Genomic DNA, 13,399 nt, shown 5'->3' with positions numbered 1-13,399 from the left:
ATAAAATACAAGGTTTATTTTTTAATTTTCTATAAGTGTAAACTGGTATATATTTTTGGAACTTAAACTTAAAGTAAACTTTTGGAATTTAAATGTAAACTAGATCTGTGAGTTTGACAAAAGCAAGAGAGAAAATTCCAGTACAGTTTAGTGCAACAATAAATAATATTAAATTTTTGGATCAGACTTACACGCATTTATGCTTAAAATATAATAATCTGTTGTATATCTACGTATATTTATATATTACATAAAACTATATAAACTATGTTTTACGTATCAACTATGTTTATGTTATCATTGCACTAGAGTACTTCTAAAATTTCAATCTCGTTTAAGAATATATTTTTATTTAACAATACTAAGGTCTGCAGATATATTAACATTCAAAACTTAATTACTTCTTTCTGTATCACGCTATGCAGTTTTTATAATAATCTATATACATTGCATGTAAATATTGTTTACATGAAAAATATTTAACTTAATGCAATTAACAACATTATTTGTCATTTATACGTAAATTTACACAAATCTTTTTAAATTTTTACGTATAGTAAAAATTCTGTATAAACGTAAGCTTTTATTCATAGCTTTTATTCATTATTTTATATTTAAAATTATCTTAAGATGTATAATCATATATGTGCAATCATAAGAGCCATATCGTAAAATATTACTTTAAAATGATAATTACGGTTTAAAATAAAAATAGTCTACGAATATCGTTTACAGAGCTGTATTAGTAGAGAGTTTTTGCAATAACGTAGATCCAGGTATAATGAACGCTAAAGTTACATTACTCTTTTTTTAATTAATTGTTAAGATAAAGATAACGTGATCCTTAGTGTTCACTGTATCTGGATAAATGGTATTGCAAAAACTTTCTAATATTTTAAGATATTACTTGACCCAGTAAACCAGAATGGATTAAAATGGATTGAAATTTTTTTCTATCCGAATGCGTATTTTAAATAGCAAATATTTTTTTTTGAATTTAATTGGATTCAATTGGATTTAATTAGATTCAATTGAATGCCATTGGATTGAAAAACTGCATTTCCTATTCAAAATTTTGAATTGAACAGTATTCACAATGCACAGAAAAAGCTAATATTATTTGTAGATTAAAAAGCATGAGAGATGCTCTATGAAATTCCTATAAATGAATAAAAACGCATTCAGGATTGAAAAGCATTCATTTTAAAAGCATTCGTGAATCAATATTTCTGAAAATCTGAATTCATTTCAATTCATTTCAATCCATTCTCGTTTGAATATAATGATGATGTGAATACAGGTCGTAATCTTGAAGCATACAGTGCAGTGCATTAATTCGCTGGATCATAGTAGCGGCCCGATTTATCGGAAATAATAAAATGCATTACTAAAAAGTTGATCAAAAATTCTGAAAAAAATTCTCAGAGTTCTATGAGAGGAAAATAAATGATTTTTGTCTCTTGCAATTTTTCTGTAAAGCTGATAGTATTCGAGTAGGAAATAAACGTCGATAAGTCCGGCCGCTATTATGATCCAGCGAATTAATGCACTGCAGTATGCAACTCTGCATTGGATTCGAGACGCAAGATGGCGGCACGCTGCGCGAAAGTGGCGCGCGTCGGACGCGACGATGCACTTCGCGACCGGACCGGCGCGGCGCAGCCGAAAAGCGGTCAGCGCGTGGTATCTGTTCGGCTGCGGAGTCCGGTCTTCACGTCGCGTTGTTACGATAGTAGATCTTCCCCTCCACGCCCGTTCCCCGGGCGTGCCGGCGGTGTATCGTCAACGTGTACCTCGACGGGCATCTTCGCGGGTACAGCATATCGTGAGTACAGTCCGAATTCGTCGTTTACGTCGCGGTAACTGACGAGGAATCGCGCGAGTGTGACTTGTCACATCGCCGTCTCGCACGCGGCGGGTCGACGGAGTGTATGAGAGAGAGAGAGAGTGAGAGAGAGGGAGAGAGTGAGTGAGTGAGTGAGTGAGAGAGAGAGAGAGAGAGAGAGAGAGAGAGAGAGAGAGAAAAGGATCGCGCTGTGGAAGAAACGCTAGAAGGGGGTGGGGTGAAGGAGCGAGACGGAGCGCGTGCGACGAGCACCGCACGGCGCCGCTGCATCGCGCTCGTCGGCGATCATATCGCGTCGCGTCGCGCCGCGTCACGTCATCCCGTAATTTGCCTCGCTTTTTCCTCGCGCGCCGTCGTCCGGCTGGCTCTCGTCATCGTCACCGTCGCGGTTCGCGGTTCGCGGTCTCGTGCCGTCGCGTCTCTCGTCCACCCGTCCGCAACGCGCGCTCGCTCTCGTCGATACACGTCGTCCGCCATATCTCGCGACGTACGAGGTACGAGACGACGGCGGGGACGGCGGTGGTGCATGCAACCTGTTGTTTTCTCGCGGCGCGCTCCTCAACCCGTCTGACACGCAGCCGTGCTGAGCGGCGACCTAGCGACGTGCGGCATCCGACGTGCTGGCGGCCGACCTAACCTCGCGCCCGCCGACCTGGGAAACGCGCCGGCTCGTCGACGCTGGGAGCTGACGGCAGTATGAACGGGTAAGAACGACACGCTAGATCTAGATGATTAATCAATTTTGTTCAACTTTGTCACCAAATAATATCTGCGAGAGAGGAAGGGAGAAGGAACGAGAGAGAAGAGGGAAGAGAGGAAGGAAGTGAGAGTGACAGTTCTCGGCTGAATGCTCGCATGAATGTATGCATAGACAAGGAAGAAGGAAGGGTGTAGTCTGTAGAGACTCGGTATGTATGTGTCGGAATGTTATATTGGGTTGAAGAGGAGAGAAAGAGAGAGTTAGAGAGAGGAGGGAGAGGGGCGGGAGAATGCATTGATTTGCGGTTGTATGTGGAGCAAGATAGATTATTGAAGGAGAGAGAAAGAGCTAATAACATAGGTATGAACTTTTCTTTATTATGTGCATTATTCTTTCCTCTCTCTCTTTCTCTCCCTTTCTTTTTCCTTGCTTTGTTTTTGTAAGAGTATATATGTGTAACTCTCGTTCCAGCTGCCCGGATGATGCTATCGCGTGCAGTTTGGCGAGATGAATGAAAAAGGAAAAGAGATCTAATTTATTATCATTGAAAATTAATTGAGCACTGTCAAAGTCCTTTAGTCTTTGATATTGCAATGTATCTTTGATATATGTTTTGGCTCTTTTACAAAAACCTCCTTTTCCATATACCATATATCCTCTTCTTTCGATCGTTTTTCAACGAGCGAAGCGAACGTGAGCCAATACTCCGACTCTGTAACTCTTAACGGCAGTATCGTTATATTGTCATTGCACAGATATTAAATATAATGACGTAAGTAGTTTAAAAACGTAAGCAGTAAAAAATCAACATGTTGCCATTCATGCTTACGTTATAACCCTAAGCTATAACACATTAGCGATTACACAGAGAAATGATATTTATGATTAACGATTGACAATTATTTTTTAATCAATCAGAGAGAAAACAGCAATCAGTCATCGTTTGCTTTGTTCTGATTAGGTGCGTTCAGCAGATTTAGTAGTTGAGTGAGCGCCTGCTGTTGTTGGTGTATTCTCTTAGAATTTAGATCATCCAATCGGACTTCTAAATCTAGAAGAGTACAAGCAGCAGACGTTCACTCAACTGTTGAGTTTGTTGAACGCGCTCAATTAAAAGCAAAGCAATTAATGACTACTTGATGTTCTGATAAAAAATAATTATCAAAAAAAATTTAATTAAAAAGTAGTTGTGAATCAAAATTGCATAATCACTATTATGATTACAGTTTTACAGTTTCCACTGTGTTTGGCCAATCTGCTTACTACTTACGTTTTACTACTTAAGTTTGTGTGCCAATTATCATATCCTTTATACATGATAAAAAAGCTGCATAACGACAATGTAAGTAGAGTGTTTACTTTCTAAATTTTTTAGAGTGGATCATCATTCTAAAGAATAGAAATTGAGCCAGTTTTGAAAAAGAGTGGCTTAATTTTCAATCTTTAAGAATGAGATTTACCCTGAGTTTTAAAGAATACCTGGAAGAATTTGAAAAACCTGGAATTTTTAGGGGATTTCTTTTTTACTGAGGAGTTTTTAAGGAATTTCATTGATTTCGGAGAAATTTTATATTCTATTTCTTTTTGAAAATATTGTTTTTTCTTTGATTATTTTTTTCTTGATAATGCAAAAAATGTTAACAATCGATTAGCAATAAATATGGCATACATATCCGTGTATATTTACGTACATTTTTACGTGTCTCGTGAATTTTTCTAAAAGAAACTAAATAATGGTATAAGACAATACTTATTGTTAGCAGAAAAGAGTTATAGATATAAGTTTCGTAGCTCCAATTATAGAAAATGATAGCTACAGTTTTGTGGAAAGTTTTCTTATCTTCTAATTTCCAATACATGGTTTGTTTGCGTTGTTTACACTCCACTTTATTTCAAAGTTGAATTTAAAAAATTATCTATTATAATATTTTCAATAAGATTAGAAACAAGATCATTTATATTAAATACATTACTTTAGATACGAAGCGCCACTACGTTTGAATGTTAAGATGTTGATCTATTATATATATTCATATAAATGAATTAATTTCAGAAATGATAATTGCCTGCCGATATGGTTGTTGGACTTTCAACGCAATCTAAAATATTAATAATCCCTCCAAATTTCCCAAATTTAAAAAACTGTAATAAACTTATTGCAAAAAATATTGCCTCAAGGCAGTTTTATGCGCAATTATCATTTCTAAAATTAATTCATTGATATGAATATATATAATATAAGTTTAATATCTTAACATTCAGACCGTAGTGGCGCTTCGTATTTAAAATAATTTATCTAACTTTCTATGAAATTTTGATACCTGGGAAAAATTCGGGAATTTTTATAAAGAATTTTTAACAACATATATCAGTAAACAATTTGAGTATCAAATTGTCATTGAAAGTAAATTGCTAAACGCGAAGCACGATGTATCGCCAGATATCAATACTACCAATGATCGTTTTCGATCGCTGCGAGCGCGTAGACTTTTTTTTTTTCCTGACAAAGAAATAGGTTCTCGTCTCTCGAGGTCGTCTCGCACTGTCTCGCAGAAATCGAAGTTGCGTACGTACGTCATGAGATATACGTAGCGAGGTGTATTTACGTGGGAACGTTATGCACTGTTCCCGGGCGACGAGCCTCCCGGAGCTTTTAGCCATGTTTATGAAAGCCAGCGTAGCCCCGCTCGGCTTTCACGCGCGCCGTATTTTATGAGTAATATTCGATTACACCGCGCAACAGTATCCAATACGTATCCAAAGCGCGTATGTACATTTACACGCCCGCTGGCGTCCTTTTGCCAGACCGTGCACGAATACGCCGCTTCCATAACGCGGCTCTACTTATATTTCACCGGCGCGGAGCGCCGTAAAACCGCAATGTTTTCAGGATAAATTCGGGTCTAAAGAGGGCTTTCTATCTGTACTCTGACTTCTCGGATTACTTCGCTCGTGTAGATTTAGCCCTACATGCATTTGTTCGATTCTTAGCCTTAGTACGATAACATCGTACGCGATTATATGAGAGATATATATGTTTATGTAGGAGAAAACTCGGTATTTAACCCTTCGGTGCTGAGAAGTAGGTCTATCGGACGCACTCAGTTATGGATCTCTTTGTCAAAAATGTCAAACAATTAAATTTTTGTATGTTACATCTGAAAATTTGAATTATTCTTATTAAAATGCATTTATTTAGGGCCGGTTATGAAAGCGTTATTTCATCTTCAGATAAACTATGTGATAATTTATTTTATGGAAAGAAAAGAGTAAAAGAGTAATGATGATTTCTTTATCAATAGATTAATTTTAATATCGGTTTAATTTTTTTATTTTATTCTGAGAAATAGAAAGAACAAATTAAACCGAGATTAAAGTTAATCTATATTGATAGAAATGGACAGATTTTATTAAAGAATAAAAAATAAAAAAAATAAGAGAACTCTGAAGTTTATCTATATTATGAAAGTTGAAATAATTCAGTTTTAGTATCCATTCTTTTCTATATGACTTATCATTTTGATTTCTTGAAATTCAATTTTAGTATCCATTCTTTTCTATATGACTTGTCATTTTGATTTCTTGAAATTAATTAATGTTTTTTAATTAACATAAATTAAATGAGTTGTATAGTTTTAGCGTCAGTAGCATAATAGATTTCGACGTTAGTTCCGGAAAGTTAACCCTTTTTATAAAGCGTTTTACGTACAAAATCGGTTAAAAAAAATATTTTATAGAAACAAGAAAGAAATGAAATTGTGTACAGAGGAAATATAATACTGTTTCGCTAAAAGTTTCACTATCGCATGATCTGTTTTTGCACTGTTCTGCATAAAATATAATGCTCTATTGATCGCGTTTGATGAAAGACTCGTTTCGCGTCTGATTCAGTATTCCGATTTCAGCAGCTGCTGATTTTAAAACTGCATTGTGAGGATGCTAAATAAAAAAAAAACAAATTTGCATATTCAAAAGAATTGTATATTTATCGAGTGTTCGTTGACGCGTAATGCGATTAGCGCAAATTCATATTATTTGTTGGCTGACCCTCTTTCCGAAAAATTATTGAATTTTGATCGCTTAGAATTTAATTCTTTTGCTTGCCGAAATAAATACGCTGAGATAATAAAAAGTTATCAATGCATATTTATATACTTCAATGACATAGTTAGGATTATCAGATCTAACCTAATCTACATAAACTGAGTAAATATTCCTGATTAAAAAGTAGTGCAAAAATAAAACATCAGAATTCAAAAGTAGGACATTTAAATTGTATACAAAATAATACAGGGTCCGGCAAAATGATCTCCCACATTTTGTTTTTATTAAAGATTAAAATATATATATGAACTCAAAAGTGGAACAAAAAGTATATATATTTCAAAATTTCAAGAACGATAAAAATAGGTAGTAACAATAATAAAACTTTATGTAAGAATACTTAATAATTTTCGAATATTTTATCATATATATATACACATATATATATATACAATAATGATCAGCTTACGCTGTATTATATTTCATGTACGATGGGCTTAATAACTTTCGGTCTTAGTTTTTTTTCCATAATAAGAATATAATATTAAAAAGAATATACCCTGGACACGCTGAAAATCTGGTCGAATATTCTCGGACATTTTAAAAGAGGTACATGTTTGAGAAAAGCAGGTCATTTGATAACCTTAAACATAGTGATTCCGATATCGCACAATTTCGATCGTCGAAGATTCTTTTTCTTTCTTTTTATTTATAGCTCTTGATTCACAATTTGAGATTTGATTTGGTCAGTAATAACCAATAGTCGGATTAAGTAAATATGGAATCGTGAATATGTGACAATACTTGTTAAATTATGTTATGTACACAAAAGACGATTAGTTCGTCAGAAATTTTCTTAGTGCAAAAAATATATTGGATTGGAACATAAATTTGTAGCGCTACGAACTTCAAAATTCATGCAACTCCATTAAAAATGAACAAAGTTTAATTTAAGAAAATGGTTTTATAGTTTAAACTCTCTACTTTCGAAAGATCATTATGTCTTTTGAGTTTGGTAATTTTTACATTAGAAAACTACGAGCTGAACAAAATGGAAAATCTTTTTCTTCATTTTGGTAGCTGTAACTTGTTTTAAAAAAAATTGTAAAAATTTTCGATTTTCTAACATGAAAGATTAAAGTTTTCCCTACAAAATCATTTTTTTAAATATTCCTAAGATATTTTTGTTACTGAATTATCATGGATTAAATAAAAGGAGTATTTTTTCTCTAAAAATATTTTCTTTAAAAATCACTAATTAAAAAAAAATCAGATTTTTAAAGTCGAAATGCTTTGCTCTATCGACTGGTATAATAAATTAAAAAAAAAATATACACGATACAAATGAAATAGCGCTATGAACTTCAATCTAATACAATTCTTTTTCTTATCTTTCAGAAACTTTAACAAAATTTTATGTCCGCATTCGGCGACTCTTCTAATGTAACTCGATCGTCAAGAACGGTTCTTTGGCGTCTGTCGCGGTTTTCTTGCGAAATGCGGCAGCGAGTTCGATTTCACGCATCACGGACTGCCACGTGCCATGTGTGTTGGCATCAGGCTTTAAACCCTTCGGTCGGTATTCGGACGCGCATGCGGTAACTCGCTTCCGCGCGAACAAACGAACGGATTTTATCAACCCACGGTCACGTCGGCGCCTCGATTTCGACAAAGTGTTTTATTTCGTCCCTATCGTTGGATGATAAGAATTTCCCTATCGCGATTATTTATTCCTTTTTCCTTGGCGCATATTTTACATGCGTACGTACCGGACCAGTTAGACGCGGCGAATTAATTAATTGAACGCTCTCAGTTTAATTAAGTCGCCGCTCGTTCCGCTGTCGTGATGAATTGACCGTTGCGTTTTACCGCCACTAGAGAGTTTACTATGTCACGGCGACCGCTATATTCGTTTCACGTAGGTAATGCTAAGCCGGAATTAGATTTCGTCGCTGCGAGAAGCGTGCAGTGAGAGATGCCTGGCAGCAATCGTGGATTTCGGCGCCAAGGAATGACTTGTTCGCCTGCGATTTGTTTTTGTCCGATCCGCTTCATCTGATTTCACTTTCTTCTTTCCTTATTCGCTTCGTTTTCGTCTGATGTTTTCCATCGAGTGATATCGAATAGAAAAAAAAAAAATCTACTCCGCGTAAGGTATCCGAATGCAGTGGATGGCCTGAAGCACACAAAAGCGAACAGCGTACATTCCTCGCAATTTTGAATTTTCGCGAATTTTTTTGCGACACTAGAATCTAGGTGACTGAATTCGTACATTTTGCAAAATCGTGTCAGATTTCACGCCGTATTTTCGTAAGGCATGACTCGCGGAAACGTGTAGCAACCTACGAATGTAGCTTTTGGTGGAAATGTTTCGTTGCGAAAGACTCGACTTATGCATTATGGATTGGCACTCCGCCGATGAGTCGGCGATAATGTCTTTACTCTGTCAATACTGATTTAGAATCGTGGTTTTTTCCGTCAAAGTTGGAGTTGTATTTATTTTTCTTGCGATTTAAAAAGCGATTTCGAAGCTTTATTTACATCTCTATAAAATATAATTTGTTACAATAATATTGTTATATATAAGAACTACATAAGAAGTGTAGAAAAACTCATTAATAGTTTTATTTAACTTGATTGTAAATAACTACAAAATATTGTAAAAAAATGAGAGAGAGATTTGAATATCTTGAAGTGTATCTCATTGTTCACTGAGAAAAAAAGTAGTAATTACCATAATTGAAGAATTTAATTATAGGTATTTTCAGTATCAACTATATATTTATGTAGAACTATAAATATACAATTCAATAAGCATGATGTACAATAATTTTTAAACTAAATATTTATTGTAAAAAAATGGAAAAAATACACATATAGTACACAATCAATACTAAATATTAATAAGTTGTCTAATCTTCATCAATTATTGTCGATAATTATTTATCTTAAAAGCATGCTTTTTACCAATTTTACGACATAGTCTGTCTAATAAAAGTGTAATCGGGAAAATTTTTATATATAGGAATTGTTACATCAAGAAATTTAAATGAGCAGAGTAGAGAAGAATTCTTCCTTTATTTGATCATATTTATTGTTTGACTTTTATTAAAGAATATATTTAATACAAAATTCGGAAATTTTTTTCTGTGCATCATATAAAGGACCGGAAATGTCGCAGGAAGCAGCTGCCAAAAAGTAGGCGTTTAGAAAGCAGCTGAAAAAGCAATATGAAACAACAAATATCACTGAAAATTTGCCAAAATAGTAAGACACGAAAAATGTTTCGAAAGTCATGTCGGTCATGCTTTTATTAAACAGATTGTAATCATTATTACCAACATTATTAGCAATAATTGTAAAAATGGAAATTCCTAATCGTAATTATTTTACCAAATGTAATTATAGTCACAAATACTAAATACTTTTCTTTCAATGCTCTCTAAAACCAGCGGATACAATGAAAAAATATTGTTTCATTAAATTCAATATTTATCTCGATCTTCACAACTTAAGCCAGCGGCGATACATGTTTTCTTGCTTTTATTTTAATAAATTATCAACTAGGAATTGTGCTGTGCAATTTTATTAATTTACTAGAACGCAATCAATCCATCAAGAAAACATGCATGTGCATGGCTCAAGCTGTGATTGGCTGAAGATCGAGATAAATATGTACTGAATGTATATGTAACGAATTTAATATTTTCTCTTCGTTATATTTTGTTTCTTTAAATTCTTTCAATCCGCATGCATACCGCACTGAAGGAATTAAATGAAAATGATGAACCGTACCTGAAAGAAAATTGTGTAAAATTATGCCTGAAAATGCGGAGATACAATCCGAATGCAGAATCGCTTTTGTATCGACCGCCGTCCAGTCACGTTCATCTTATATATGCAATAACGGCCGCGTTATTAATGTATGTGAAGACTAAATTAACGTGCATGAATACTGACTCGCCATCCATCTTCGTATCTGATATTACATTTCACTGCGACCGCGCAGCGCACCGTCGATGCAGCTGCGATGAACCTGGCAGTGCTTAAATCAGGCGGTTCGCGAGAATTATTAAACACGAATTTCCGCGGATCATCGAAACATCCATGAGTTAGGATGCATTCCGAGCCATTTGTTCGCAACGCATCGATAGAGGATCTCTCTTTGCATCCATTACGTTGCGCAAACGCCGCGGTAAAATTACCAAGTTCTGTCCGTCGTGTCGTGATAAAATTACCGAGTATTCGTATCACGGAAGTGTACTTCTTGTATTTGCGCGCGTGTTACACCTGTACGACATCCGCGGCGTCTTGCCAAGCATAAGGCCGGAATCAGACTGCGCATTGAAGACTGAAAGAAAATGAATTGAAATTCGACCAATCGAAACAATAGGAGCTAAAATTTCTTTGCCCTCTGTCATTGATCCAATTTCAATCTTCGATCTTCAATCTCAATCTTCAATGCGTTGTCTAATTCCGGGCCTAACTTAAATGCGATTCGCGCGAAGAACACGAAGGTGAAGATCTACAGTGAGACACGTATAAAAATTCGCTAAATCGAATTCTTTCATTACGTCGATGTTTGTACTTCATTTTCGTGCGAATTAAGGCTTTAGATATTAACAAACAACTGCTATCTTTGATCTAATCTAGGTTTTTTCCATCATACAGTGGATGTAGCGAAATTTTTTTGTTTTTTTTTTATCTTGACAGTTTTGGAACACTGTTAGATATTAAAAAAGTCAATCCAATTTCATGAATTAAACAACAATTTTATTGTTTTTAATTCCTATGTATAAATCAAAATATAAATCAATCCATTTCTATAGTTAGTTTCAACGTAAACATCTATATTAATGTATGCATTTAGTAAATAATAACTAAATTTAAGTCAAATTTAATACATTTTCTTGAATTAAATTGTTTACTTCATTGTTTTAGATAAATTAACGACATATTGAATAACAGCAGTGACCTATATAGAAATAATTAAAAATAACTCAAATTGAGTATATAATTTGACATTATGAATTTAACAATAAAGAAGAGAAATGGGCATAGAACTCTCTACTATTGTTCTGTACGGCGAATTTGGTTTAAGTAGAAGAGAAACAATAGTGTATTCTTTCAAGTGAATAACTGTATTATGACCTATCCTATACGTGTTAACATTGCATAAAGCGGTTGTCAAATTAAATATAATATAAAATTAATAAATATGATTTTAATGTAAAAATAACTTTCGACACAAATGTATCAACTTATGCGTAAGTAAAATTTACTAACAATAAATATCTCATAGTCTTGATTACATGACTAGTAGTAACGATTAAGATAGTTTCAATTCTGTACTCCATCCAATGCTATACGTCGATAGTTCTTTTTTTTTCTGTTCTTAGAGATTCTCAAATAAGAGATTGGACACCGAAATATCCTCAATATGGCGAATTAACTGCTTAAGTTAGAATAAGATAGATATCTCCATGCATCTCATTTTACTTTAATTAAGCATCATCCAGAAATATGACAGATCAAATGTTACATAAATCCAATCAAAAGTTACATAAATGATATCTCATCTCTAATTCCTTGTTGGATCTAACAATAAGTGAAACTTAAAACTAATTATATTATAGAATCACTGACCGTTTATTGGATGATAGATCAATTTGATCTAAAATGGATGGCGGTCGAAAGGAGTCGATATACAAGCCAGTTGTCGACATTAATAAATAAAAGAATTACGCTACTCTTGTTTAGCTCTAGTGTGAATAGCTCGACAGTGTCGCAATATTGCGTCGCATTATTTATTTCTTACTGCAACTTTTTACATCTCAATACGAAGTGTCGATAATGAAACCAACGAAGCGAAATCGAGGACAGGCGGAAACGACTCCTAATTTCGAATCTGATTAAATCGACATTGCGTTGTTACCATTCCGTTGTACCAATTCACCGGCATTAACTATGCCTCGTCGTTCCATCACGCGTTGCGAGCCTTTACGTTGTTGCGTTACACCGTAACAAGCCTATACCTTCGTGCGTGCGGCGCGCGGGTCAAACTTCATGCATCGTCACAGCAGCTTCATAGAATATCATAGTGAATGCATAGCACCGCCCGTATATGGTACCGAGAACGCGCCCGCATTTTGCCGCTATCGACGCATTCATCGAACCAGAGTCGTGCACGGCTCTCTGCCACGGGTAAATGCTTATCGGGCCGACCTGCAGCGCTCGATGATAATTAAAATAGACAAGACTCGCAGTAGCGTATACGCAAATATCTCAGCCGTCCATCAACAGCCGTCGTCATCGCCGTAGTGATCCTCTATGCGATATATTCCGTATTTAATAATATTCATTATGTCCTTCGTCGTGTCCCCGAAGTGCTGCTTACGTGGTGACGTAAGCAACAGCCAATCATTACACGTGCGAGAATTGATAAACGGAGAGTGCGAAATCTGTCTTGTCTTTCGACTTAACATGGTGTACAATTTTTCTCGGGTAAGATATACGAGCTTCTAGCGAGCGTTGCCGTAGGGACGTAGGATATAAAAACGAGTCTCTCTCGTCTGGCTTACGGCTTAATTTTTGAAAATTGCAACATTCCGCCTTGCCTCGGTGCACCTGCGCCGAAGTGGAGCGTTGATTATTTGAGTAGGAAGTGTGTATGTGTGTGTGTGTGTAGATAATACACCGAGCTTTTAAATAAGCTTTTGGAGGAGAAGATGCTAAAAATCGACCGAGTAAATCCGACGCTTATTTAGGAGATGCATTATCTACAGTTTAGAGCAGCTGGAGAGCAACAC

The 13,399-nt window shown here is 35.2% G+C and overlaps 1 protein-coding gene and 1 long non-coding RNA gene across 13 annotated transcripts in view; both read left to right on the top strand.

Moving 5' to 3' along the window:
• Positions 1-286: 286 nt before the first annotated feature.
• Positions 287-13,399, top strand: part of heph (polypyrimidine tract-binding protein 1 heph) — a 532,621-nt gene continuing 519,508 nt past the window's right edge. For 2 of the 12 annotated variants that reach the window (XM_087409801.1, XM_087409779.1), the window contains exon 1: positions 287-2,550. Coding sequence is in view for 9 of the 12 variants with exons in the window: in XM_087409779.1 (XP_087265905.1) it covers positions 2,543-2,550 (8 nt within the window). In the remaining 3 variants the exon portion in view is untranslated. The remainder of the gene's footprint in view (positions 2,551-13,399) is intronic. The other 10 variants (XM_087409827.1, XM_087409787.1, XM_087409797.1 and 7 more) reach the window with 8 other exon arrangements.
• LOC147910900 (uncharacterized) lies at positions 2,557-3,691 on the top strand. Its single transcript, XR_015546253.1, has 2 exons — positions 2,557-2,754; positions 3,018-3,691. It is a non-coding gene; the product is annotated as an uncharacterized LOC147910900 (long non-coding RNA).

The sequence above is a fragment of the Acromyrmex echinatior genome, chromosome 1 (genome assembly GCF_024713525.1).
Source record: "Acromyrmex echinatior isolate Ae372 chromosome 1, ASM2471352v2, whole genome shotgun sequence".
NCBI lineage: Eukaryota > Metazoa > Arthropoda > Insecta > Hymenoptera > Formicidae > Acromyrmex > Acromyrmex echinatior.
Note: the sequence above shows the minus strand (reverse complement) of the source record. Positions and strands in the feature narration are given on the sequence as shown.